A 26,400-nucleotide genomic window follows, 5' to 3' on the forward strand; every position below is an offset into this window, starting at 1 on the left:
AAAAAAACAACTACATTTTCTACTTAAACAACAGAAAATACGCGTCACTGGGTGTCCTTGCAGATTTCCATTATTACGGGGGAGCTCGCTTCTGTTTTCACACACGAAAGAAAAACATTAGGAACTAAATTCAAGCCAGATCTGGGGCACAGCGGCGTGTTCCGCGTACACCTGCACGCCAGCAGACAGCGCTTTCTGTTTGAGCTGATACAACCCCGTGCGTAAAAATCCTTGGTACCTTGGTGCGTCAGGTGCAGCTCATTTCCTTAATGCAAATGCCCCACTCGCTGCGTGCTCTCACACTCTTCCACCTCCACAACAGTATCCTGCCCCGAGGAGCGACCGGCTGCCGCCTCTGCTCCTTTAAGGCAATGAGGAATTAAAGCGTCTGCAGGGGCAGGGGAGAGGGTTATTCTGTGTAATGCTCAGAGAGTCAGTGTGGTGCGATTAGAGAGCGGCAGCGGGGAAGATGCGCTTGCTCGCCTCTTGCTGGACGCACAGAGGCGATGAAGATGATCTGACTTTGGAGTCTGAGCAAAAAACCTGCTTTTCATTCTTCTGCCACCGCCCTCTCTCTTCTCTTTGCTTCTTTTCTCTTTTAGTTGTTTTAATTTTGTAACATTTTATTTATTCATTTATTTTTACCTTCAAGGATGATCCGTCTTCCAGTGTTTTATTCAGGAAACCTGAAACCGGACATTTTTCTTTTAAAGATTTAGTTTAACCATTTTTTCTAAATTTTAATTTTTGTTTGTTTCTTTCTTGTTTTCGGATTTAATTTCTTTTCCCAGGATCCGCTCTAACCCGGCTCTGACTCAGCATCACACACACACCTGGGCTTCACCCCTTCAGCATCCTTTTGAATAACAGGGACAAGCAGCAAGACGCGGAGCACAGGAAGGAGAGTCTGAGCAGAGCTCTCCCCAAGAAAATCACAGAGGCGCATTTATGCTCCGAGACATCCCAGAAACCAAATCAGTGTAACAAAAAAGTACGAAGGAGATATTAAAAGTAGAGACTTGGACCGGTTTGCTTCAAGACAGTGGCAAATGTTTAACCTTAGCCCAAGCGCACAGAAGAGAAACCCAGGGAGGCACCGGTCAGAGGAAGAAGAGAAAGCATAGCTTGGGGGGATTGAACGGAGCAGGGCATGTGGATATTGGCTTTTATCTTTTCCCAGAGCATCTTGAATGGTAAGTTGCACCTGCTCATATTTTTATTATTATTTTTATTATTATTATTATTATTATTGCTCATCACATACTGCAGAAGGCAAATCACTGGTAGACAGCTAAGTGACTGAGGAGGGAGGATGGAGGTCACCTGTGACCCACATGAAATGGATTTTATATGCTTGTCAAAAGGCTGACACCCCTGATAGAGGGGGAGAGACGGGCGAGGCATGAATTGCGTTTTAAATCCTTCAAGCTCTCCTACAAACCATTAGACCCATATCTGGCCTTCAGATATACACCCTGAACCAGGAGAAATAAAACGGCTATACCATGTTGTTAGTGTGCCTGTAGTCAGTCTGTTTAATTGCAATAGTTGGATATTATGTCAAGTTTGAATAGTTTTTCATTTGAATCATATTAATAATATTTGTTTTTGTTTTATACCAAATGATACTTATTTTTTCCTGTCACAACCTTGTTTCACTGTGGCCCTTAGTAATAAGTGACGTCTTTGATATAATGGACATTTGGTTTAACCCTTTCCCCATCCCCCACAGAGAGCATATTTTTCAAGTTCAAATGGCCTAAATTGACACTAAAGCATAAAAAAAAAGGCCAGTTTATACAAAGATCCTTAAAGGCAGTCATTCGTATTTGCATTTTAACGTTTTGGGCTTTGTTTGTTTTTTAATTAAAAAAATTAAATTATATTTCTGGCTTGAGCAGGGTGTTCGCAGCACCTGCAAAACGAGTTTTGTTACAAATGTGAGCTCAGCTTTTTGTTTATTTACCTTAAAATGTAGTTAGCAGAGAGAAAGCGTGCACCATTAGTACAAAATGTTCATGCAACGAATGTAATGAACAGTACAGGTGTAATGTTTTTGGATGAAACACAGTCCTCAGGGGTCATTTTTGTATTTTATTTGTCTGCAAATGCAAAAGTACTTCACAAATTTACTCGTGAAAAGAGTGTGAAATGCATTTTTTCCATTCAAATGCTGGAATTGAGACGTTCAGACCTGGTCGTGCATCTTGTCGCTGTTTTTCGTGTACACAAGTGCAGTTGCATGCATTTGTGCCATTGCACACATGCGAGACACCATGCAGGTATATTTGCACGCTCTCACAGTGCGTATATATGCATATATATAAAATCAATGGTGGAAAATTGATACAGTTTATTGCGTTCACTTATTGGCCAGAGTCCCTTCTACAGGGAGGGATTATGGCCGACTGGGTGTGTACGAAAACAGGGGAAGAAAAAGGGAGAGTTGAAGAAGGAGAAGGAAAGAAAATGGAAACATGTCTGGGAGACATCAGGGTGACAAGATGGGGATTGAAAAAAAAAATCAGTGGTCGTTTGCTTTTGTATGGAAAAAAAAAGAGAATTCACAAAAGAAAAATTAGGGAAGTGGGGATTTACAGGTATGAATACATTCAACCGCATCAAGGGGCTGTGATATATTATAGTATGCCCCCAAAATGGATTTTCCCCCCTCTGGCCGGAATGATAAAATAAAGCTTCGAAATGGATTTTTGTTTCTGTGCCAACGCGTTTTCGGTGCTGAGGCAACCCTCCGTCGGTGCCGTTTATTGACATTGACTCCATATAAAATGGTATCTCCCTCAGCCCAGCTTGTGCTGAAACTCATAAAGGAACAATAAGGAATCCTCATTAATCATAATCATCTGACTCTGATATTAGATCAACTGCCATGCAAGATTGTGTCCGTTTATTGCTTAAGGGATTATTGAGGAGGCCTGAGGCAACTGATAGGGATTAAGCAATAGACAGCCTTGAGTGCAGACGTTACACTTTTTGTGCTTGTTATTTGCACTGCAATCATTACACACCCACACACACATACACATATATATATATATATATATATATATATATATATATATATATATATATATATATATATATATATATATATATATATATATATATATATATATATATATATATATGTATGTGTGTGTATATATATATATATATATATATATATATATATATATATATGTATGTGTGTGTATAAGTGAATTTTAAAGTATCTTTACCTTTTTCTATCATTTATATTTGATTTTCCCATTATGTACAGGACCCTGGCTATATATATATATGGTTGATTATCATGAAAATGAGGTGTTCATCGGCTGAGTAGTCATTGTCAGAATGAATGAATGACCTTGTAGATGGAAGCCAGCACGGAGATTGGATTCCAGACAGTTCTTGCTGTTTCAGAGTTAGGCCTATCATGTGCACACTGGCCTGTCTCTATGGTAACCTCCTTAATGGGTGTTAGGGGCTGCGTCCTAAAACGTTCACCCATTTACTCTTCACCGTATGGGGGGAAAGAAAGCCATATGATGTGGTGTTGTGCAAAGAAAATACCATGCAGTTCAGAATTCCCGTTCATAACATTGGATAACCGGATGATTTCATTCACTAGGTTGGGCTTAATAATTCTTCACAAACTGGAAACCTTTTTAAAAAATAAAAAAATGGCACACCTGTGGAAATATTAGACTATTCCTGATGGGAACTGTGAGTTTGTCTGCAAACCGTGCTGACCTGGAAGCTCCCGACCCAAAGCTAATCACATCTCGTTACATCGTTGTGTCCACAGGTGTTATAAGCAACCATATTATAACCGAGCACCTCACAGCGCTTCTGGGTTCTCTGTGTTCTTTGCGTACATTCACTGGATATCAGCCTAATGAACTCAATTAAAGAAAGGGAAACGGATTCGCAACCACACAATGCTCAAAAATGTCACATTTTAATTGCTTTCCTTATCTTTGCAATTGATTGTTTATTATCAAAAGGAAGCAAAAGACAACCCCGGTCCTTATTACTCTTTTTATGAAAATTAAAATGTTAAATCTGACACATTCACCAGCCAAGAGGCACAATTACTTTTTGTATTCCATTTAAGACTTTATGCTCTTGCTATTTCCTGCACCTATCAAAGTAGCATCTATAAATTCAGTCATCAGTACAGGAGAGGAACCATTAAATATCTCTGCCTGAAAGTTGCCTCTGGGCAAAACTACAGCAAGCTAAACCGGCCTATTCAAATTCTCGTTGCAAAGATATAATGAGACAAGGCTTCTCACAGAGTCCCCACCAAGACTGCGATGATTTGTAGACATGCACGCGGCTTAACCCGACGCTCGTGACTTAAAAAGGACTTATCTCGTATTTCTTCAATAAACGAACTATTATGTAGAGGTCAGGAAATCATGCAATCAAATTTTGATCTCAATTAGCTGTGACCTTTCGCGGACTACACACACACACACACACACACACACACACACACACACCAAAATAAGGAAGCTCTTCCAGAGCATCCATCCCAGTGTAGCTTACAGTACAGTAAATAGCTGCCAACATCAGTTAGCCTGCCAATTTTACATGACCCCACATTATTAGCAACCTGCAACACTGGATGGAAATGCTGCGGAGACTGGGGTGGATGGATAGATTGAACTTGGCTGCAAATAGAAGGTGGGACGAGTGTTTGTGTGGTAATAAATCTACATGAAGGCGATAAAGCCAGTGCAGTGATGAGAGCCTCCTTTTGTCGGAGATGCCTCTGTAAAAATGTCTAAAGATCAGCGGCCTCCCAGCGGCCGGGTCTGTAAAGCAAATGGAGAGAAACCTGACCACCCTTATTGTTGCACTCACGACTAGTAGTCTGTTTACTAATTACCAATTAGGATTTGGTTGCACAAGCAGTATCATAGCTCTTGAAATCAAATTACCCCATGAAAGCACCCAGCGTACAGTCAAGTGATAGATCATCTTGTGCAGTCTCACTCTGATCTGAATATCTAATGGGCTAAATTAAGTTTACAAACCCACTTAACTCTTCCTCACTTGTCTGAGTTGTGTGAAGGTTTGTTGGGTTACGTTTTGAACTCTGCGCGCGATTCCAGTTGAAAGAGGTGCTAATGTTGGGTAATGGATACCCTGATGTGCGATCATAATAGATATCCCCTAGTTCATACATCCCAGCTGTATAATGAGGGCTACTCTACTGTACCATACCTCCTCGAGCCTGTCTAGCTCCCTAATTAGGAGCAAGCTTTGGTGACTCGTGCATGTGCGCGCATGCTTATGTGTGTGTGCTGCATTTCACCCAATGTAAAATCTAATTACCGATCACACTGTGTCTGACAGGATTCCACTGAATCGGAGGTGTAATTGCGCAAGCCCGCGTGTAAATGTCTCTTGCATTAAAATGTTAACGATATCATTTAGCATCTGCGGGGAAGAGCAGAAAAGCCCTCAGCACCCAGATGTAGGTGTTTGATCATGTGTGCAAAGTGAGGCTGTAGTACATCTGGCGGGGGTTTCCCTCTCAGAGAGGGTTCTCAGTAGAGAGGATGTTTTTAATTCACTCAGCACCTGTCAAAGTGACATGTTATATTACTGGGCTACACTGCACAGGTACTGTAGTGGGGGAACTGGTGTAGAAGCTTTATTTGACAGTTTAAAAAAGACCAGTGAACCACTTCTGCTCTCCTCTGCAGAAGTGGTTTTCTGTTGATTTTAGTTTCAAAGTAGTTTGGAACACGCCCACTTATGACAAAAGACCCAGTGAGTGTCTCAATAACAGACCCGCAGACCTACAGACCGCTCTTCTTGATGCAAAACCTGAAACGTGAAGATCTACTGCAAGGTGCTAATTCTGATTTAATAAAACTTTTTCAAGGTCAAAAGTTTGTTTCCAAAACGATTGACCTGAGCTGTCCCTCTGATGTACTCATTTGTAATTCTGTCTATCCTGGTTAAGTCTAAACATCTTCAACTCTGCCACCTCCAGCTTGGCCTTTTGTCTTTTCGTTAGTGTCACTGTCTCCAAACCATACACCATAACAGGGGGTCTCGAGCCAGTGTACTCCCAGTTTCAGTTCCAAACCTGGATATATCTGCAGGGTTGCATCAGGAGAGGTATAAAGTGTAAAATCTTTCCCAAATCAAACATGTGGATCATCAAGAATGAAACAAGGTCCTATACGCAACTTATAACAGCATTCAATCAAAAATTTGTATATTAACTGGAGTTTGGGTAATCCCAGTTACAAACACGCCTACAAAACCTGTTACATAGTCAACTTTATCATTTTATTAGTACTCTGTATCGTACTGTACTGTACATTATCAGTCTGGATATGACAAGTTAACCAACTGTGACATGATCAGCACAGGCAGAAGATACTGAATGAATAAATATGTGTTGATACAACAGTACACTGTGGCCCGCTCTCTTTGCCCAAATAAGTTAAAAGCACTCAAACATTTGAGGAAGCTGATTGCCTTTTTTTAAATTATGTAACAGTGACGTCAGACCAACGATATTGTAAAATAGCTTGCCATATCATTACCTTTGAGCAGGTTTGTGTGCACTCGCAGTCAGCTGCTGTCTTCAGAGTGATTTTGGTGGGATAAAATGGCATGTTACAGAGTCAGTCTGCTCTCAGTTTGACTGAATGGGGTTAAGCTGGCAAGTTTGTGAGATCTGTCTGAGATAATGTGGCGATTAATGATGAAAACTTGCAGATCTGTTGCAAGTCAGTTTCCGTCTGATTTGAAATTCAGAAATTCCTCCATAAATAGTGACATAGTTTCTGCAAGATGACAATTTAAGTGCAAAATGACACAGGCACTCAGCAACCTCACTTTTATAAAGGACTATAACCAGAATAAAATCAGTTAGCGACCAGATAAGTTAAGTAGAAAGCCAATTAGAAAGAGACGGGTCCTGACTCAGATTGCCAACACGTTGCAGTCAATCTGACAGAAGTTATCTGAAAACCTTCGTCAATCTGTCTGGGAGTGGTTGCAGTCACACTGCGATTGTTTGCAGACAGGTTGGCTCCCACCAGGTGACCTCTGCAATAACCTTACAATCCAAAATAGTTAGAAGGTTGTTGCACAATCAACCTCTGGGTGACAAGTTGGTTGCACACCTAATTGCAATTGGTCAAAAATGAAGGTGTGTAAAACAAAAAACAAATTTCAACACACTCACCAGGCAACTACATATATTAAAAAAAAATGTTATTTCATTTATTTCTTTTTCATAGTTGCAGTGAGGTCTCCAAATGTTAGTCAGGAACTGGTTTAGAAAAAAATTTCTCAAAAAGCTTCAAGTTATTGAAGTATAGTTTATTCAAAAATGAACAAAATGTGTCTCATCAAACCCAAAGTGTTAGTAGCACAATTTAATTAAACTACTCAATCTTCTCAATGACTTTTGTATCTTTTTTGGGTTTAAAGTGTTCCAAGTTAGCCTTGCTAACTTGCTTTAGTTTGTGATCTGCTTCCAATCAGATGTTTGCTTTAAATAGCAATTATTCTAAACATGAGATTATATTGTTACAAGGTTGCATGAGCCTTTGTGACAATATCCCCCCCAAAACGAGTTCATTAGAAGTAAAACCTTGTTTCTCTATTTGCAGTTTTTATGTGCTGCTGTTTTGCCAGAAGAAACTTGGTTTTGTGAAATTCAATCCAGTTTTGATTCCCTTTTTCCAAACAGGACAGAGAAATGTTATTTAATACTTGTGTCAAATATAAAAACATGCATGACCTTTTCATAAAATATAGATTATATGTGCACGCACACCAGTAGTCCTTTTTGGGTCTCATTGGTGTGTGTGTGTGTCTGCAGGCTCACTTGTGGTGAGTATCCCACCACAGTTTTTGCCCATCGTGGAAGACAGGTGTTGAAGGTGCGACAAGTTTGCTATCCATCACCCCTAGAGACAAACAATCACACTGCACCTCATAAATACTGGCTGTTAATCCAGCCATCCACATACCAGGTCCAGGAATTGAACTCGACTCACTTGGTAGCCCAAGGCTGAATTGATTCGCGTGACTTTGTCCTTAGCATGATGCATGCCTGATGTATTGTGGCTCACCAACTGTCTGCCAGCCTGTCTCTTTCTTTCCAGTGATGCCTCTGAGCTTGGCTTTTCATGGACCCTCCTTGTATATTCAAATCTGCATCTCAGTCAGTTTATTCAAAAATGCATTTCCTGGAGATATTTCATCATCAAGTCTGTCCCAGTGTCTCATGCTCCGTTGTCCGAATATTAAAGTAGGCTACGGGATAACGGAGGAGGCAAAGCTGGATAGACAGAGTGACAGAAAGACAAATGGGTCCAGCTTGGTTTCTTGACATTGCTCCTTATTTTTAAACCTGGCACAGATGCTAAGATTTAAGACCAAGTTAGTGGCGGTTATTTTTAGCTGGCCATTTTTAAAGCGCTGTCATCTTGTTTGTAAGGTGTGTGAGAATATGCCTGTGTGTGTGTGTGTGTGTGTGTGTATGAGATGTGGAAGGTAGTGCTGTATTTCCTGGTGTTCATGTGAAGTATATATATAATGTGTCGGGAGGCTTTACGGAGTGTGTGTTCCTGTGTGCATGCAAACCAGTGCGTACGTGAGTTTAATTGGGAAGTGGGGTGGGTGGGCTAGTGTGTGACATGGAGTGGAGCCACAGGAGTCTGATTTATGTCCTTCTGGCCACTCATCGATCCCTCGGCCCGGTGTGAGACTGAGTGCATTGTCAATAATCTTAGCACTTTGTGGTATTCCTAGAATTCCCAGACCTCCTTTGCTCAGGCCAAGGTGTGATGCTGCAGTAAGCCATCTTGTCCAAGATCAAATAAGCGGACGCGGGGCCTGGCTTCAGTGCATTTGATTGTAGGGTAGTGTAGCAGTGAATATATCACTTTGCTGGGGCTGTGCTGTTGAAGAAGACTTCCCTCTATTGTTCATGCAAGAGGAGGTAATTTGGGCAAAGCCCCACATGGGTCCCCAGAAGCTTGTAACATTTATATACTGTATGTGTTTTTAAGCGTCCCGCAGACATTTAGCAACACATAGACGGGGTCTATTATGTATTGCTCTGTGTCTCTATCTAGACCATCCATCCCCACAAGTGATTATGCTAATTAGTGTTTGATCAGATGATTAAATTAAAACTCGATTCATTCAAAGGACTAAATGCTCAGAATACATTTGTGTCTGCTTGGCTGCTCGGCTTCGCACAGCACAATTCCCCTTGTGTCCTAGCCACTGGAGGAAAGGATGACCGGAAAGGAAAAGGGAAGAAACTGTACAAAACTGCCTCTCATTTTATTCAGGCAGGCGTACAGAGGGAAACGAGGACTGTAATAAAGCAAGCCAGGGGGGCTGAGGGAGAGTAGAGGAGGAACGGAGAGAAACAAGGAAAAGGAGAAAATAAAGGTGTGTGTGTGTGTGTGTGTGTGTGTGTGTGTGTGTGTGTGTGTGTGAAATGTGTGAGTGTGCCGGGGGTGGGGGTGCTGAAAGGATCCCGGCTGTGGTCCCCTAAGTGTTGAATAAACATGCTTGATTTAGGGAAATGGCTGTGATAAATGTTTAATATGATAAGTCCATAAAGACGGTCAAATGAGTCTGGAGTATTAAAATGAGTACGGCACGCAGCAGCAATCACAGCAGCTTTGGAGGGGGAGTAGGTGGTGGCGGTTGGAGGGCCTGATAATGGCAGGCAGAGCTAACAGGATGAGAGCAGCCAGCTGCTGTGACATCCACATTAACACACTCTACCAGCTGCTGGTCACAGACATCTCTTGGACAAAACAGGGACAGGGGTATGTATCTTAAAAGGGTAACCGAGGCAATAATTGTATTATTACCTGTGCAGTATTGGTAGCAATAAAATCACAAGTGTAAAGCACTTCTCAAAATCGAGTTCAGGAGGGTCGCAAAAAAGCTAATAAGGACGCTGCAATCAGCTGGAAGAACAAGGCGGGCTTCAAATGATAGTGCAATTCAAACCAACGGCTCATTTAAAAACACAGAAAAAGGCTGACAGAACAGGAAGAAACCAAAAAAAGCATATGTGATACTGAGCATGGGCGTCGCGTTAGCAAACAAACATCCAAATGCTGATGGTGAAGATATCTGCAAATCGTGTTCGCTGGCAACAAGTTTAATTTGTTTTTCCTTTCAGTGTCAACTCCTGCAGAAGTTTGCTCATTGTAGCTGCTTCCTTCTGGCTATGTTTAGACACCCAGAACCTGCATTATTTCCTCAGAGCTAATATCGACAATCAGTTTTCTGTGGTCTGGATTTAACTATCTCTGTTGCACCTCCTCTGTACGTAAATCGAGTTGGTTATGTGAGTTTGCCGATGCTTGTGTTGTGAAATCAGGTGTTTGCTTTGACTTCTAAGTAAACAGAAAAAGTTTCCTCTGCATATTTTGCACAGGTGTGCCATGGCTACCTAACAGATTTAGCTGGCACAGATAAAATAACAAAGCCTGAGGGCCAAAGGCTATCTGTGTCAGGTCAGCCTCTTCAGAAGCTTCTCATATACCCCTATGAAACCACCATGGAGCTCCCTAGGTACCATCTAGGTGGACAGCAGTTATGATAAATCCAACAGCAGCAACTTTTCTGAAGGCCCTTAGACTTAATGCTGGGTGACATAATAAGGTTGCTTGTCCAGTATGTGTGATATCTGCTTGTCTAACTGAGGTTGGGCCTCTGGTAGACTGAAAAAGCATCTGTTCAGTGAGAATGTTGCTGCTTAATCATGTTATCAAGAAAGGCAGTGTATGTTGACCATTAGATTATTTTGGAGGTGATTTGATTATATCCAGTGAAGGCTCAATCAAACCTGTTGAATACATACAGACAGTCTTAAAGGATAGAAGATTATGATGTCTATTTCTGACAAACCTGGGCCTGACTGTTCTATAAAGTCATCATTATAAATATAGAGCCATAGCAACGCAGACTCTTCGATGAAGCTGGACTTACTTCTTTAAAGGATGTATTTGCATATGTTTCTTAAGAGAATGGGTTACTGATTTAGCGATGTATTATTTGAATAAAAACTGTGGCAGAAAATATACAGTTATGGTAAAAAAAAAAGCACATCCTCTTTAAATTCTAAATTTTTATGTATCAAACATAATAATCTTGGCCACAGCCAATCTTGCAATTAGGAAAATACAACCTCAGAACCTCAGACCTTACACTGCGTCATTATTTATTTAACAAAAATTAAGCCAAAATGTAGACAAAGTGTGTGAAAAACTAAGTACAACCTTGTGGCATCCACAAGAATTAAGAGGGTAAGTAGAAGCCAAGTCCTGCTAGTCAAATGGACTTGATTAACTGATCATCAGAGCATGGGAGGCCCTCTATGAGACAGAAGGTTTGGCAGTTTGATGGTCCGGAGCATTCAGGTGTGTGTTAACATGATGCCACAGAGGAAAGACATCAGTAACTATTTTAGATGATGCAACCGCTGCCGTCTATTAATCTGGGAAGGGCTATAAGGCCATTTCCAAACAGTCTGAAGTCCATCATTCTACAGTGAACATTCAAGACAGTTACCGGTCTTCTCAGGAGTCAATTTCCTAGCAAATTCACCACAAGGTCAGACTGAGCAATGAGAAGCTGAGAAACTGCAACAAATCCTTCAGTGCTACATGTCAGACTTTACAGCCCTCAGTTAGCATGTTAAATGTTAAAAGTTCATGACAGTACAATTAAAAAAAGAATGAACAGGTTTGGAAGGGTGAAGGCAGGAGAAGACACTGTCACTGAAAAGGACATGACGGCACAGCTAAGAAAGTTGCAACAAGCTCACAAGACCTGTGTAACAATGTCCTTTAGACAAATGAGACCATAGTGGAGATTTCTGACTGTAATGCACAGTGTTGTGTTTATAGAAAAGCTCCACAGAGCTGCTGGAGATGACTGCGGCTTATTCTGCAGCCACAGGGCCTGGGCGCCTTGCAGCCTTTGAATTGATCACAAACTCCTTTGTATACCAAACTGTTCTACAATATAAACCTTAATATTGACAGATGGTCTACTTTCTTTATACCATGACGCTAGGCAAGCAGAACAATGCTACCGGTATCTTATAAGTGAGCACATTACATGTGTGTAGTAGCACGAGTGAGAAGTTATTGTATTTAGATGAAAGGATGGAGTTATTATTCAAATTAGCAAGTTGGGTTAGCAAGCTACATCCATAAACATCACAAAAACAGATACCTGCTAACTGGTGCTAAGTGCCAGACTAACAAAGTAGAATAATTTCACTCACCAATACTGGAGTTAAAACTTTTTAAACTTCTACCAAAAATGCTCCAAAAAAGCAGCAACAGCTGTGCTGACTTGAATTAGCCTAGCTAATCCTAGCAGAGCGCTACGTAGCACCAATTAATCAAAGTTTTCTAGCTAGCTAAAATAGATGAACTACTATTAAAAATTAAACAAAAATTGATTCATTGATAAATTTTCTTTTATATTTAAAAAGGTAACATCGTTTTAAATGTAAAAGGCATCCAGCATGCCTGTGTTTGTGCTGAGTCTGCAGAGATAATAAATCAGTGATTAAATGAGACCCTCGCTAGATTATGTGCTGCTTTGATTGTTACTTGGTTCCTTCCATTTGATGTTTCCTTCACACAAATAAAAGCATTTACATTATTAATCGGTGTATAAATATAAAGTATCTTCGCTCCTCTCAATCAACTTTCACCTGGCAAACTTATTAAAATTAAAAGATAACAACTCAACCCCCACTGTGGAGTTCACGGGATAGTCCTCTGATTATTTTATGTAACATACAAAAAAATTATTGGTTTATACAGTAAATACATTACTAAATGCTTCTTTTTAGCAGTGCTGGATTACTTTATACAGCACACCATCAATGTTGCACCCTGTGGGAATAAATCACCCCTAAAATATATTTATAACAAACAATCCTGTGCATGTTTGTCAAAAGGATTAGCATTAGCTTTCTATAAATACACAGGTTTTATTCATGTTAATTGGGTTGAGGAGAGGCAACAGCGCAGTGCTGCTCTCCTCAGGTCTTAGTAAAATTAGAAAATTATTTTAATTAATAGGTAAAACTGCAGGTGTTGAAATCTTAAATCATCTGTAATAAGTTTGGTCTAATTGGAGAAGCTGCTGCGGTTCAGTAGCAGCGTTTTCCAGGTTCACATAGTAAAATCCAACTCCTTGTAAATCTGCAGTGGATATATGCAACAATTTCAAAGCAGTGCTTTTTTGTTTACTTTATTACAGACCTTGGTTTCCCTCCACCTTCTAGTGCGCTTGTTATATTACATAGCAATATTAGATTTCTACTAGTGGAGGTTTTTATTCATCATCAGCAGCAGCAGAGGGAGCTGCTATAGTTTGCTACGGTATAATCCCTCATCAGATTCACTTGCACTCATCATCATCAGCAGTAGCAGCAGCATAATTTAGACATCAACGTCTTTATTGCTTAGTTATACTAACTGAGAACCAGTCCAGGGTCTCTGGCTTTCCCTTGATGAGACAGCCAGCCACTCTGGCCCATTTAAGACATGAAAATAGACCAGGGAGGAGGAGGAGGCTCATCTGCTGTGGGGGCCTCGTTTTTAGAGTTGCCCGCCCCTCCTAGACATCAGAGGACTGATCTGTCGGTGTGGATCAGCAGCTTGCGTACAGCCAGCCCTTTCTGTCACAGCCCTGCTTAATATTCATGAGAGCAAATTGGAATACAGTCATTTAACTTCCATGCATGGTGTATTGCCTCTGGCCAGATCAGATCAGTGGGAATGCTTACTCACAGTGGACTCCCTGGCCCTGGCTGGTTATCATCTCCCTGTATCAGAGCTCCTAGCTCTATACATAGCTCTACACATATTGCTTTCAAGTTCATAGACTGATATAAAGAAAAAATAACTTACTTTGGTGAAATATGATTTTCATCCATGGTAATCAGATTAAATGAAATGCAGTGTACCTGTACAGTGTATTTCAAATTTGGGTCACCCACAGGTCAAGGCCCTATTTTTAGCTGCTGGGAATAAAACTTGATCACATGCTCGAGCGCTGCCTACATCACACTAATGCTACTATCCATAAATGCACAGAGCAGGAATTTGTTAAGGTTGAAAATTGCTTCCGCTGTTAGTGTTGAATGTGAGTGAGCCAGGTATGATCTCCACATCCCAGGCAGACATGCCCTGAGGGCACAGAGCACAGAGCTGCTTTAATTACCCAAGGTTCCTGCTGTCACATTGTCACTATGAGGTACCCGGTGCCACGCTACCATGCAGTGCAGAGTCCCCATGCTGCGGTGGCGTTGACAACTCAGACAATAGATCTGCTCGCTCAACAGATGCAACACAAGTGCCCCCTGAAATATGGGAAGCTGAATCAATCCCACTATCTCTCTGATTCTCTTTTTGCCCCTTCTTGTTTGCTTTCTGCTGTTCTCTCTTCTTCACATGTCACAGAGAGTTCATGACAAAAAAACTAGCAGCTGCATAAAAGATGGAATATGTTGGTGTGGGATGAGAAGTCCCATGTGGCACCGGGACCATTCATCTTAACTTGCAAGGACACATGAGAGAGGAAAACATCACACAAAAAGTGACTGTAGCATGTTTTGAGCATGTGTCAGGCTGAAAAATAATTAAGCGGCGAGTCAAGGACTTCAGGACCTGTGGAATCAACCATGTATACTAATCTTTATTTCCTTGCATTAACACTGATTCACTGTTTACGTGGCTCTGCTGTGGATGGTAACAGCCTGTCAGCCGATCAGTTATGCTGTGGAAAGGAGCACAGCTATGGCTCATAATAGGTGTTGTTTGCTGTATATACAGTAATTCTGTAGGAATGTTACAGCTTCTCTGAAACAGATCATCAGAAGGTCAAACACTCAATAAACAGATTTTTCTAATAGTTTTTCAGTTATAACATTAAACAGACAATAGATTACAACAGCTCTGCAAGAAATAACTGTATAGTTATGTTTAAATATCTGTGTGGCAGTCTAACAACAGACACACTACCAACCTTTGTCGTCCCATTAAAGCGGATGGCAATAAACAAAGAGCTAATTTTCCCATATCTTACATTCCCAATAAAAACCTTTAAACTTTTACGTGATGTTTTTATGTGTATAATGCACATAAAAAACACTATAGAATGAGGACACAGTATAACACAATACAAAATGGTGCTCTAAGGAATATTTTTATATGGTCAATGGGTTTTTTTTAGTAATAAACTCTCCAAAAATGATCACCTGTCGCTACACACCACTGTTGTGTCTTGCATCTTATTGTTTTATGATGGATAACTTCTGTTCACTCTTCACGCCTCTTTAGTTTTACAAGAAAGCTCTTCTAAGGGGAAAAAATATGTATACATATTGGTTCATAACCAAACAAAAGATGGAGACAGCTGGCATCTAGCTGGTGAACTTAGTGTAGCATTTAGCACGAGTGGGTGGAGACCAAAGCAAAGCTAAAAGGAGAGCCTCTATTGGGCTTTTATGACTCAGAATCACAAACACATCTCCAGATGTAATAAAATGAATGATAATATTATTCCATGTAAGTCAACCGTTTTTGCGCCATGGACCGGTTTATGTCCAACAATATTTTCACTGGCCGGCCTTTAAGGGTTTGTGGATAAATACAAAAAAAGAAAACCAGCACTGCTACCAAAAAAAAAGATTTATTCATAACACTTGGGAAAAGACCCAGGGAAACCGAGTTAATGATAAAAATGATTAAAAAAAAAACCCTGATTAAAAACCGATAAAACCCCAGAAAACCATAAATTTTACACCCAAGCCTCAACTCTCGTGGCCTGGTACCAAACGACTCACGGACCATTACCGGTCCGTGGCCTGGGGGTTGGGGACCGCTGATGTAAGTAATAGTGTGATTTTATATGCATTTATTTATTTTTGGTGATATAGTCGCGTTTGATGTGTTTATATACGTTCTTATATATTCTTACATGCTTATAACGCAATCCAAACACAAACACTTCATACACATACACTTCAGCCCTGTAGAGATTTCTTTATAGCTTTGAAAGTCTTAAAAAATAGTAAATAATGATAGTTTTTAACATTATTGCTCCAATATCTGTCTCATTGCTTTCTAAACCAGTTGCATAAACAGTGGGAATTACAGAAGTGCAACGTGCAAACAAAATACAATTGAGCTAGCTATAGGAAACTGCAAGAATAGCACTCAAAACTATGACAGTAAGCACCAGATTAGTGAATAAAAAGCTTACATTTAAAAGAGGGTAAATATTAAAAAAGTTCTTGTGATAGTTAAGGTTTACATAAAACAGCTTCCCTCATTCCTCCTGTCCCTCTGAAGATCCCGAAAAAAAAAAATCATAGTCAATTATAGATACATATAATGCATTATTGAACTGTGTCATTTATTTCACCTTTTACAGTTGAGCTCATGAAAAATTATGCCAATTACTGATTTCCTCCAGGGCAATGTAGTAAGTGGTTGGACCCTGAGGCCATTTGTTGGGGAATGACTTGCTGCTCTTTGTGAGGTCGAGGGGAGTGATGTACATGCGTCATCACACCATTTTGCGGTCTGGCTCCTGAGTTTAGTCAATTAGGAAAACGAGCAGTGCAGCGATATGCGCACTTTCACCAGAGTCCATTTCTTTGTTAAATTAAATCAATCTCACTCAGCCAGTCTAAATTGAATAGCTCTCACCTACTTTTAAATGTGAAATAGGCGAATATCAAAACAGCCGTGGCATAAATCCTAATCCAATTTCTCTGATGCTCGCGAAGAATAGAAGCTTTTCAAGCAACTGCACACTTCTTTAATCTATCTTCTCTCGAGACATTTTCTATTGTAACATCTTCAAGAGTCAATTAACTTCACTTGAATAATTTGATTGGAAAACTTTGAAGTGTGCTAGCTGTTTGTAACTGGATTTTTTTTTAAATTAAAAAAAAATATTATGTGTATTTTTTAATTTCGTTTAAATAAAATTGACAAACTTTCTTCACTTACTTCCCCAAATCCAATCAATTGAAGTTTACAAAATATGACGTTTTACTACATGCATACACACACACCTCATTCACAACACAAACTGTCTTTAGCATAATCAGCTGTGTATTTTGGATTTCACATGAGGGAAATTCTCTGCTGGATGAAAACGAATCAAAGCAGTATGTTTAAAATATCTTGACACGAGTGATTTTAAAGTGTCCTCTCCTTCTCACTAACCTTGAGCACCATCAGGTGAGGCTGAACCCCCCCTAAAAAAAAAACTACTACCACCACCATCACCTCCGATCTGTATTATCAACAGAGCACTGAGAAGATTGATACTCCCAGTGCCAGCTGGAAAAAGAGAATGAATCAGAATTTAATATGACTTTGATGTATTATTTTCATCTTAGCCGGTGCCACAGACCCATCGAGAACCCGGCGCACAATCCCACAGCGTCTTAAAATATTTAAATTGGCTAAAACTTTTTGATGTTAGAGACTGTACAGGTATATGAAAGTTTCTCTGCTGGGAGCATATATAGTGCACATTGCAGAAATTTTATTTGGACCACCCACTCTTAAAAAGTCAGTCTTTCTATAAACGCATATGTGACATTTACACAATCTGCTTTATATATTGTTGAAGAAACTGTATATGCAATATATATTATAAGATATAAACTATATAATACACTATATTTAACAAATACCTATTTTTTCCACATATCTGAGAAACATAATGAGTTGTGTAAACATCTTATCACCCCTTTAAACAAATGAATCTGCAGAAAATATTTTGCATGTATGCATATGGGCATGTTCTAGGACAGGCAGATAACATATTGCAGACAGGCAGCAAGCAGAGTCACGTATTGTATAAAAAAAGGGACGCAGACATTGATTGATTGGTACTTGCTACTTGTGGGCTGTACTACAGTCTGAGTCACAGCTGACATGTTAAAAACCATAATTACAGCATCAAAAATGTGTTTTCTATAAATATATTATTTTATTGTGTCTTACATTTTTCCTCACAAAGGTGATTAGAGCCCCCTAAAAGCTATAATGCAAGCCATATAAGGCACTTTGCTCCTTTTTGGTAATAAAATTTAGGCTGCATTCTTGCCAACCAGGGAGACCAGGCAGGCATGGTGAGATATTGCAGTGATACCTGTGATATTACAGTCTCAGTAGAAAAAACAGCATTGTTTAATTTGACATAACAATTGATATGATTCTGACCAGTGTGTTTTAATACAGGAAGAATAAACAGCTACCATCCCATTTGTGGGTTTCTAGCTAGCTAAAAAAACAACAAAAAACAACTAACTTTGTTAGCCTAAACATTTTAATCTAGAAGTTTCAAGTACATCTAAAATGAGTGCACTTTTTTGACATAGTTTTTCGCGGGTTTGAATGCTACTAATATCAGTGTTAGCTCGTTTATTTTGTATTTTATTTTAAATTAGCATTAGCCTTTATAGCGCTAATTTAAGCTAACATAAAAGATAAGGTTATTTTCGCCATTTATTCATATCCCTGGGGAAAAAAAACTCTTTCACTTGCTGTCTATTTGCAGAAGCACAGTTTACCCTGAAGAAAATATAATCTGATCAAACATTATTCAGCTTTAAATATTGTTCAGCTTTAAAGTTACTGTGCAACTGTGTAATAAAAATGTGTGCTCACGACTTTGGCCTTGAGAGCGATAAGAAGCGATCGCCTCATCCTGCAGGTGGAAGATATCTGCAAGCGAAAGAGACTAGAACACCCAAGGCCGATTTCCTTTTATGGAGTTGTTTTTCTGCTAATGCAGCACTTTCCTCACAACCCCCTCCTGTAAGTTTTAGAGAATATATACCTATCCTCACAGCAAATCTGAGGAATCTCCTGATGTGAGCTGTGTTGAGAGATTGTCTCTGTCTCAATAAAAGTTCACTGATTCCCCATCTGCTGCAGGTGTCCGGTTGTCTTCATTCTCCGCCAGCCTGGTTAAGTCAATTCCTCCTTAACATCTAAAAGAACCTATTTAATGAAGGAAGACGGTTCACTTTGTGTTTAATATTATTCTATTGCTGTTGTTGTTTTTTTTTATATCCTTCAATTGGCGTCACGAACAGGATCCGCTCCAGGCCAAACTGGAACGGATGGGAGGACATCGGCAGTGGTCTGAGTGAACGGAGTTTGGACAAAAGCTGTGTGCACACAAAAAACAAGGTAAGCAGACCTTTTATTTCTGCTATATTGAACATTATAAAAATACTTAGTGTCCAAACTCCTAGTAATTCATAACCAAAATTGTCTGGCTTACTTAAGGCTTGTTGAGAATCAGACAAGTGAATAAGAGATAAGTGAATAAGAAATAAGTGAATAAGTGAATAAAGATAAGAGTGAACTGAGGTCTGACCACGGTTGCAGCCGACGGGTTGCTCTCCGGTGTCGGATAAATACCTCAGTGCAGGTCTGGGACCTTGAAAGGGTTTATTAGTAACGCCTTTCTAAACAAATTAAAAGGTTAAAGGCCTTGAGAATATTTTTTAGTAATATTCTCTAAACTACAGAAGGGTTAGGAAGGCCCAGAGGACTTTATTAGAAAAGATCCTCTAAAACTTAAAAAGGAGAAGTACTGGTTGGAGTCCAAAGGAGGGGTCCCTTTGATCAATAGGAGAAAACGGATCTCTTCTTAAAACCCCGATGATTTTAGTGTTTTAAATGTTTTGATGTTCTGTTTGATATTGGACACACATAAATACACGCTGAATGCTTGCTGTGGAACACTGGGCAGGACAGTTTGGTTCTCCGTTGTTCACAGATTACACAATTAAAGGAACTAGGTTCCTCTTTTGGTTAAAATAATACACCACACATAGAATTTTTTTTTTTTTTTTACACATTTATTACATACATAAGGAGGGTAATGAGTGACTGCAGGTAATGTATGAAGTGTGAATGAGACGTGTGAACAAGGTGACAACCAACTAGCACCCCTATCAGGAAGCTCTAGGCAAGGTTACCCGCCAGACTCCGGTTTGGTAGAAGCTTGGTAACACCTGAAGGGATATTTCAGTGCTGACTCACCTTTAAAGCAGCGCCCCAGCTGTTAGTGCCTAACAGAGGCAGAAACCCAGCTGGCCCAAATTCTCCTTTAAAATCAATAAATAGAACATAAATTACCGGTGTGTGTAAATAAGTTGTATAAATCTGTTAGATCTGAAACTCCTGCTAAAAAACTTCCTCTCTACAACTCTTTTCTCTTCTCTCCCTCTTTCTCTCAGTTGGGATTCTGTGTGTGTATGTGTGCTGGAGAAATAAAAAAAAAGGAAAAGGGTCTCTCTCTCTGTCTCTGTGAGAGGAAAAAGGTGGGGGCCGAGTGAGCCCGCGGGGCCGAGCGGGTCCGCGGGAGCGAGCGTGTATGCTGTATGAGGAAGAAGGGAGTGAGAGGGAGCGAGTGAAAAGAGTAATCGAGTATTTGGTGATTTTTTATTATTTCAGAGGCACTGGGTAAGAGTTTTGACTTTAGCTGTGAGAGTTGTGAAAAGAGCAGGTTTTTCTTTTGTTGTAGACTGTGAGTAATCGGTGTTTTTCTGCCTATTGTGCTGCGTGGAAGACACAGAAGTGTAGAAATGTTTGTGGTTTATCTTTGTTTGACGTTTTATATAGAGTTGGTTGATTCAGGGTGATTTCTCCCGTTTAAGGGAGGAGTTGCATTGTGGTTATGTTAAAGCTTTGCTGTAGGGGTATGTGTGTGATTTTGTGCTGGCTTCGCATGTTTAAATGGATGCATAGAAGTTTGTCAGTGAGAAATTGTTATGGTGGGGTTTTAAAGTTAGTAAAGAGTCAAACAACGCCCACTGTTTTAAAAAGGCCCAAAACATCATAAAAGACACCTCACATCCTGGCCACTCCCTGTTCGAACTGTTGCCCTAAGGCAGACGGTACAGGGCAATCAGAGCAAGGACTAATAGACTCAAACACAGCTGTTATCCAACTGCAATAACACATCTGAATACTACAAAAATGTCCACCATGCCACTCTTGTGTTAATCTATGCACGGTCTGAAGCATGACGGTGGGAATACTTAGTATTTTAAGTATTCTATCTATTTTATTGATTGAATTTTATTGTTTTTTTTTATATTTGATATTACTAGGGATGATGCAATGATCGGGGACCATTCTTAATGTCGTCGGTCTCATGACAATGACAATAAAGTTTTTGATTTTGATTCTGATTCTGAAATACACCCTCCTCAAGAGTTCAATGATTTAGGCAGTTATGTTTATACAAATACTAAATGTATGTTTAGTGTCTTCATACAGGTGTTTTTTCTTAACCTGGAAGCCTGAGTACGGCAGCAGAAGACAGGCCAAGCTTTGGCTAAAATTCACGGCTGGACACCAGAGTTGTCCTCACCCCTCCCGGTAAAACAAAAAAAGAGAGAATGTAGTTTGAGGCGGGTTTTTCTTGCTGAACTGCTCTGGGTGCTGTGTCCCTGAATCTCACCAGTGTTAACCTCTGGCGGAAGACATGGAGAAAAGGAAAAGATGTTCCTGGTAAATCACTGAAACAAATAAAACCACACACAACCAGAGAAAGATATGAGAAGGGTGAGGAACAGACACATGTGCGTGTTAGAGAAATGCCTCGTTTGAGAAAAAGTTAAAGTAACCCATATACAGACGCACCCATACATGCAATGAAGAAACAGCTTACATACATGTGCACGTACATGCAAGGTTAAAGTAGCGACACTTAACATACACCTGTTTTTAAATGATATAGTTTATACATTACTGACAATTAAACGCTTTGGGTTGCAGGACAACAACGTAACGTCAAAAGACAAAGACACTGGTCTGAGGATTAAGTGAGGACACGACAAATTTAGTGGTTAAAAGGGTCGACTTGGGACATGTTTTTGTTGATTGTTTAAGACAAATGACTACTGAATGATAGGAAATTCCTTTTTAGGTTTCTAAACAGGATCTTAAGAATTTTAACACGTACCTGTGTTGTCCTGTCAACTTGAGGGGTTATGAGTTGATTATATGGTGAAAAAAAAAAAAAAAAAACAAAAACAAAAAAGGGGGGAGACGAGATCTCGTTGTTTCTCCCCTCTCGGGATAACACAGCCAACACAGCACAGCCAACACAACATCATTTTCCTGTTCGCCTGTTTTGTTTTGTTTTTGTTTTTTCTGAGAGCCGAAGCTGACCTGGACTCCTACCCTCCCCTCTACCATCGTTGCCCTCTCCGCGACCATCTTTGACCCTTTGACCCCTGAAGGCCACAGCAGCTGGACTCACAACAACAACTTGAGGATGTCAACAGTGCTGCAAAAGAGTGATCTCATGCAGCAGAGACGGAGAGCACTAAACCTAAAGCCCATTTCACTACACGGGGGAAATTCCCAGGCTGCGTCAGCTGACAGAGCTGTGACGAGACGCGCATTAAGCCCGGAGGAAAAGGGACGGTGAGCAGAAGGATGCTGACCTCTGAGAAGAGCCGAACAGCAGAGCTGCAGAAGGCCGTGGAGCAAAGTAAGGACAACATAAACAGACCCAAAGAGGAGGGGAGGACCCTAGGCCATGCGTCAGGCCGCTGGTTTACCTAAACTACAGAACAGGAAGGTGATGAACACAAACATATACCAACACACGAACACACACTTCTGCATGCGCCTACTTAGAATGAAGGGAAACACACACATGAACACTTATGCACTTGTTGAGGGAGTAAAAACTGATACATACCCATGCACTAAAATCAAAATGTTGATTTAATTTACTAAGAAGTGACACACAATGCTCCAGCTGCTGCAATGAAGAATGCTTTACTGACAAAGGCTCAATGCTGCACACAACAAAGTCAAATACAGAATTTGCTATAATAATAAGCCCAGAGGGCATTTGTGTGGTCTGGGGAGCAGAGTCCGGAGCGGTTTGGTTATGAAAATGATGCCCGTGCGAGATATCTGGGGCTTAAGGCCTCGACTTAATTGTTTACTCTACACTAAAAAGAAAAGAAAACACTCTGAGCAGTGGTGCAGAGTGAAAACGAGGAATTAACAGTGTGAGTTTTATTTCAGAGCGCCACGTCATTGTGATGGAGATTTAATAAAGGAGGAACACACGGACAAAGAAGAAGAGAAGGGGGGGCAGCCCTTGAACGCGATTCCCTGAGGCATTAAAGTTCTGTACTAAATTCTGGTTTCCAGTGTGAGAAAAGTCACGCAGTGCCAGTAGTAGAGCTAGGTTGAGTGATGATTCTAAATTACTGTAAGTAAATCATCGTACACCGTTCAAGTTTCATGATAACGGGGATCTAGACTTTGTTGAACCCTAGGCAATTTGAACAGGTAAAAGTCGAGTGACCAAGTAGCAGTTGAATAAAAGTCATTGAATAAGTGTTGAAATAAACTGGCAGAATTAAGAGAATTAAAACATTTCAAGAGCTCAACTTACTTAATGGTTCAATTTTGTTTCACGAACGCAAAACATATAGGTTTATGAATATGAAAAGGTTGAGGTGGTGTTGATTTGACTCTGTGTAGGTTTAGGTTGGTATTTTTATTGATGGGAAGAATATTCAGTGACAAGTCCTAAGACCCGGGCGTCTGCATTTTGTTTTTGTTATTTTTCATTTTATTTTGTTTTATATTTACTAATTTTTGTTTGTGAATCTTTTCTTTAAGCAGATCTGCACATCGGAAATTACAAGCATTACACGTCGGCGAGAAAATTGTTGTAAGTGAGTTTCTCCGCATTGAAATGGGTTCTGGAGGAAACACTTGTGGGGACAATTAGAAACGAGAGTCCCTGTTTAAAAAAGGATTCAGCGAGGTAATCCAAACTCAAGTTCTTGTTTCTTTTTGAGATGACGTCATTTTGCTGAGTGTGGAAACTAGATGCGATGACAGGTTTCACTATCAGCAAAGAACGGATGAATGGATGAAAGACTGGGAATAAAAACAAACGGACTGACTGGTAAAAGATGACAAGACTTGACCATGACTCAAGGTTAACCACCTCCACCTAGATAGGATAAAAGGGTGGATGAATTTATGTGGGTTTCTTTTACAGGAGTAGAAGGATGACAAAATATTCGAGGATGAGTGAACCTGTAAATGCCATTTTTGTGTCTTGTGTTGCTTACAGAGGTAACTGCGCAGCGTTACCATTTACATTTTCTTCCCTACAGGGTTACAGTTTTAATGTTTTTCTATTACAGGATTTCTGGGCGGATGTATGAAGAAACGGTGTTTATGGGTTAGGAGTTGGGGATGCTATTACACTGTATTCTGGTGAGAGTGTTGGGGGAGACACACCCTGTCTTGAAAACTGTGATTCTTTTACAGGAAATGTTTTATAGCACCTATGGAATGAGGATGCCTGACTACGGTCAATGTGCTGCTAATGTTTGCTTTGCTTTGGTGAGAGGGGTGCAGTAGAAAACGGACAAGTGACATGAAAACAAGTAATAATAACAAATAACAAATTTGGGGACAGTTTGACCTAGAGCCCACTAACTGGCCATTAGGGGCTCTCTCTCTCTCTCTCTCTCTCTCTCTCTCTCTCTCTCTCTCTCTCTCTCTCTCTCTCTCTCTCTCTCTCTCTCTCTCTCTCTCTTGGAATAACATTGCCCAAAGAGTGAATAAAGCAAATTGTGGCAATAATAGTGATTTAATGATTGGAGAAACCTGAACATGATACTTGTCTGTTGAGCTGAATCGTTTATTACTCTTATGATTTTCCGGTGGGACTATGAAGATTTTTTGGTACAGATTGCAGGTTGTTGCTCTTTAACTCCTAGAACACGCCCTTGGCGAGGTGGGGGGAACTGGACCACCTTTCTCTGCCCCATCATCCTCTATTAGAAGACATCCAAGCTAAGTAAACATGTCTTGGCCCTTTCCCCCTGAAATGACAGGCAGGCAAAGATGTTGCGTCTTTGTTTGCTTCCTGGCCCTGGGTCTCATTCCCATTGGCATAATCCTGATCTGTGAAGGGCCCCCGACACTTCTGACACCTTCAAGTTCAAAAGCTTCGCCCCCTTCTGACAGTCCCAATCTGACAAATGTAGCCCCTAGGGTCTTGCCCACCACTTCCTCTCCAGTTTTGCCCACGCCCGATCCATTTAGAAAGAAACGAGACACGGTTACCTCCTCGCCAACGGATGATGAAAACTCTGATCGTGAGGGTGACGAACATTATCGTCTTTCTCTTGTTTAAATGCTTCTAGAATGGTTGTTTCTCTGTGGTGTTTTGTATTAGGCTTGTTATTAATTGTTTCCCTCACCCACTTCCTCTTGAAGGATATATCTGGTTGAACTGTGTCTGGTCGGGTTGTGAGGGTTAAGCGATGTTCTCAGGGTCTCCGGACTTAAGCCTGAGCGAATGTGTACTCCCACCACTGGATATAAATTGTTTTTTTCCACACCCCTTCCTCACGTTTTACCATATTCACTTTTGAATGTCCTTAGCAGTTACCGTTCTGGGTTTATTTTACGATTGATTTATTCTTTCACATTTTCACGTTTATATCTCTCATTATTATAGTATACTCTGCACTCTCCACATTTTTATCATTACTTATGCTTTTTGGTTGCTAGGTTACAGGAACTGTTAATTTTGTGTCACTACCCTGGTTGCACTGACTCGTTGTATCCTTTTGTGCAGGACAGCTGTTACTGCTTTCATCGGGAACCGAGACTGCTTGCAGCCGACCCCTGGGCAGGGTGGTGCCTGGACTCTTTTCTCCTCATCTGCAATGACAGATAAAGACAAATGATAAGACCCGAGGAGTTTTTCGAGCCAGGCTTCGACACGTCTCTGTGTTCCTTTGAATGTTACTTATTTTTGTGTGTTGACCCATTTAAGATGGGTCAAAAGGGGGATTTGAAGAAAATATAATCTGATCAAACATTATTCAGCTTTAAATATTGTTCAGCTTTAAAGTTACTGTGCAACTGTGTAATAAAAATGTGTGCTCACGACTTTGGCCTTGAGAGCGATAAGAAGCGATCGCCTCATCCTGCAGGTGGAAGATATCTGCAAGCGAAAGAGACTAGAACACCCAAGGCCGATTTCCTTTTATGGAGTTGTTTTTCTGCTAATGCAGCACTTTCCTCACAACCCCCTCCTGTAAGTTTTAGAGAATATATACCTATCCTCACAGCAAATCTGAGGAATCTCCTGATGTGAGCTGTGTTGAGAGATTGTCTCTGTCTCAATAAAAGTTCACTGATTCCCCATCTGCTGCAGGTGTCCGGTTGTCTTCATTCTCCGCCAGCCTGGTTAAGTCAATTCCTCCTTAACATCTAAAAGAACCTATTTAATGAAGGA

General features: G+C 40.4%; 1 protein-coding gene and 1 long non-coding RNA gene across 5 annotated transcripts in view; both read left to right on the forward strand.

The window, feature by feature from the left end:
- The first annotated feature begins 228 nt into the window (after nucleotides 1-228).
- LOC146693782 (cell adhesion molecule DSCAM-like) overlaps nucleotides 229-26,400 on the forward strand; it is an 86,817-nt gene continuing 60,645 nt past the window's right edge. For 2 of the 4 annotated variants that reach the window (XM_085429681.1, XM_085429680.1), the window contains exon 1: nucleotides 230-1,193. In XM_085429681.1, coding sequence (XP_085285807.1) covers nucleotides 1,151-1,193 — 43 coding nt within the window. In that variant the 5' untranslated portion in view covers nucleotides 230-1,150. Of the gene's footprint in view, nucleotides 1,194-18,121; nucleotides 18,206-26,400 lie in introns of those variants that run through there. The other 2 variants (XM_085429682.1, XR_014914806.1) reach the window with 2 other exon arrangements.
- LOC146693783 (uncharacterized) lies at nucleotides 18,655-26,314 on the forward strand. The gene is made up of 2 exons (XR_014914805.1): nucleotides 18,655-19,045; nucleotides 19,175-26,314. It is a non-coding gene; the product is annotated as an uncharacterized LOC146693783 (long non-coding RNA).

This window comes from Copadichromis virginalis, linkage group LG14, assembly GCF_057382275.1.
Source record: "Copadichromis virginalis isolate Kocher_CV1m ecotype Utaka linkage group LG14, C_Virginalis_male_GT1.1, whole genome shotgun sequence".
NCBI classification, from domain to species: Eukaryota; Metazoa; Chordata; class Actinopteri; order Cichliformes; family Cichlidae; genus Copadichromis; species Copadichromis virginalis.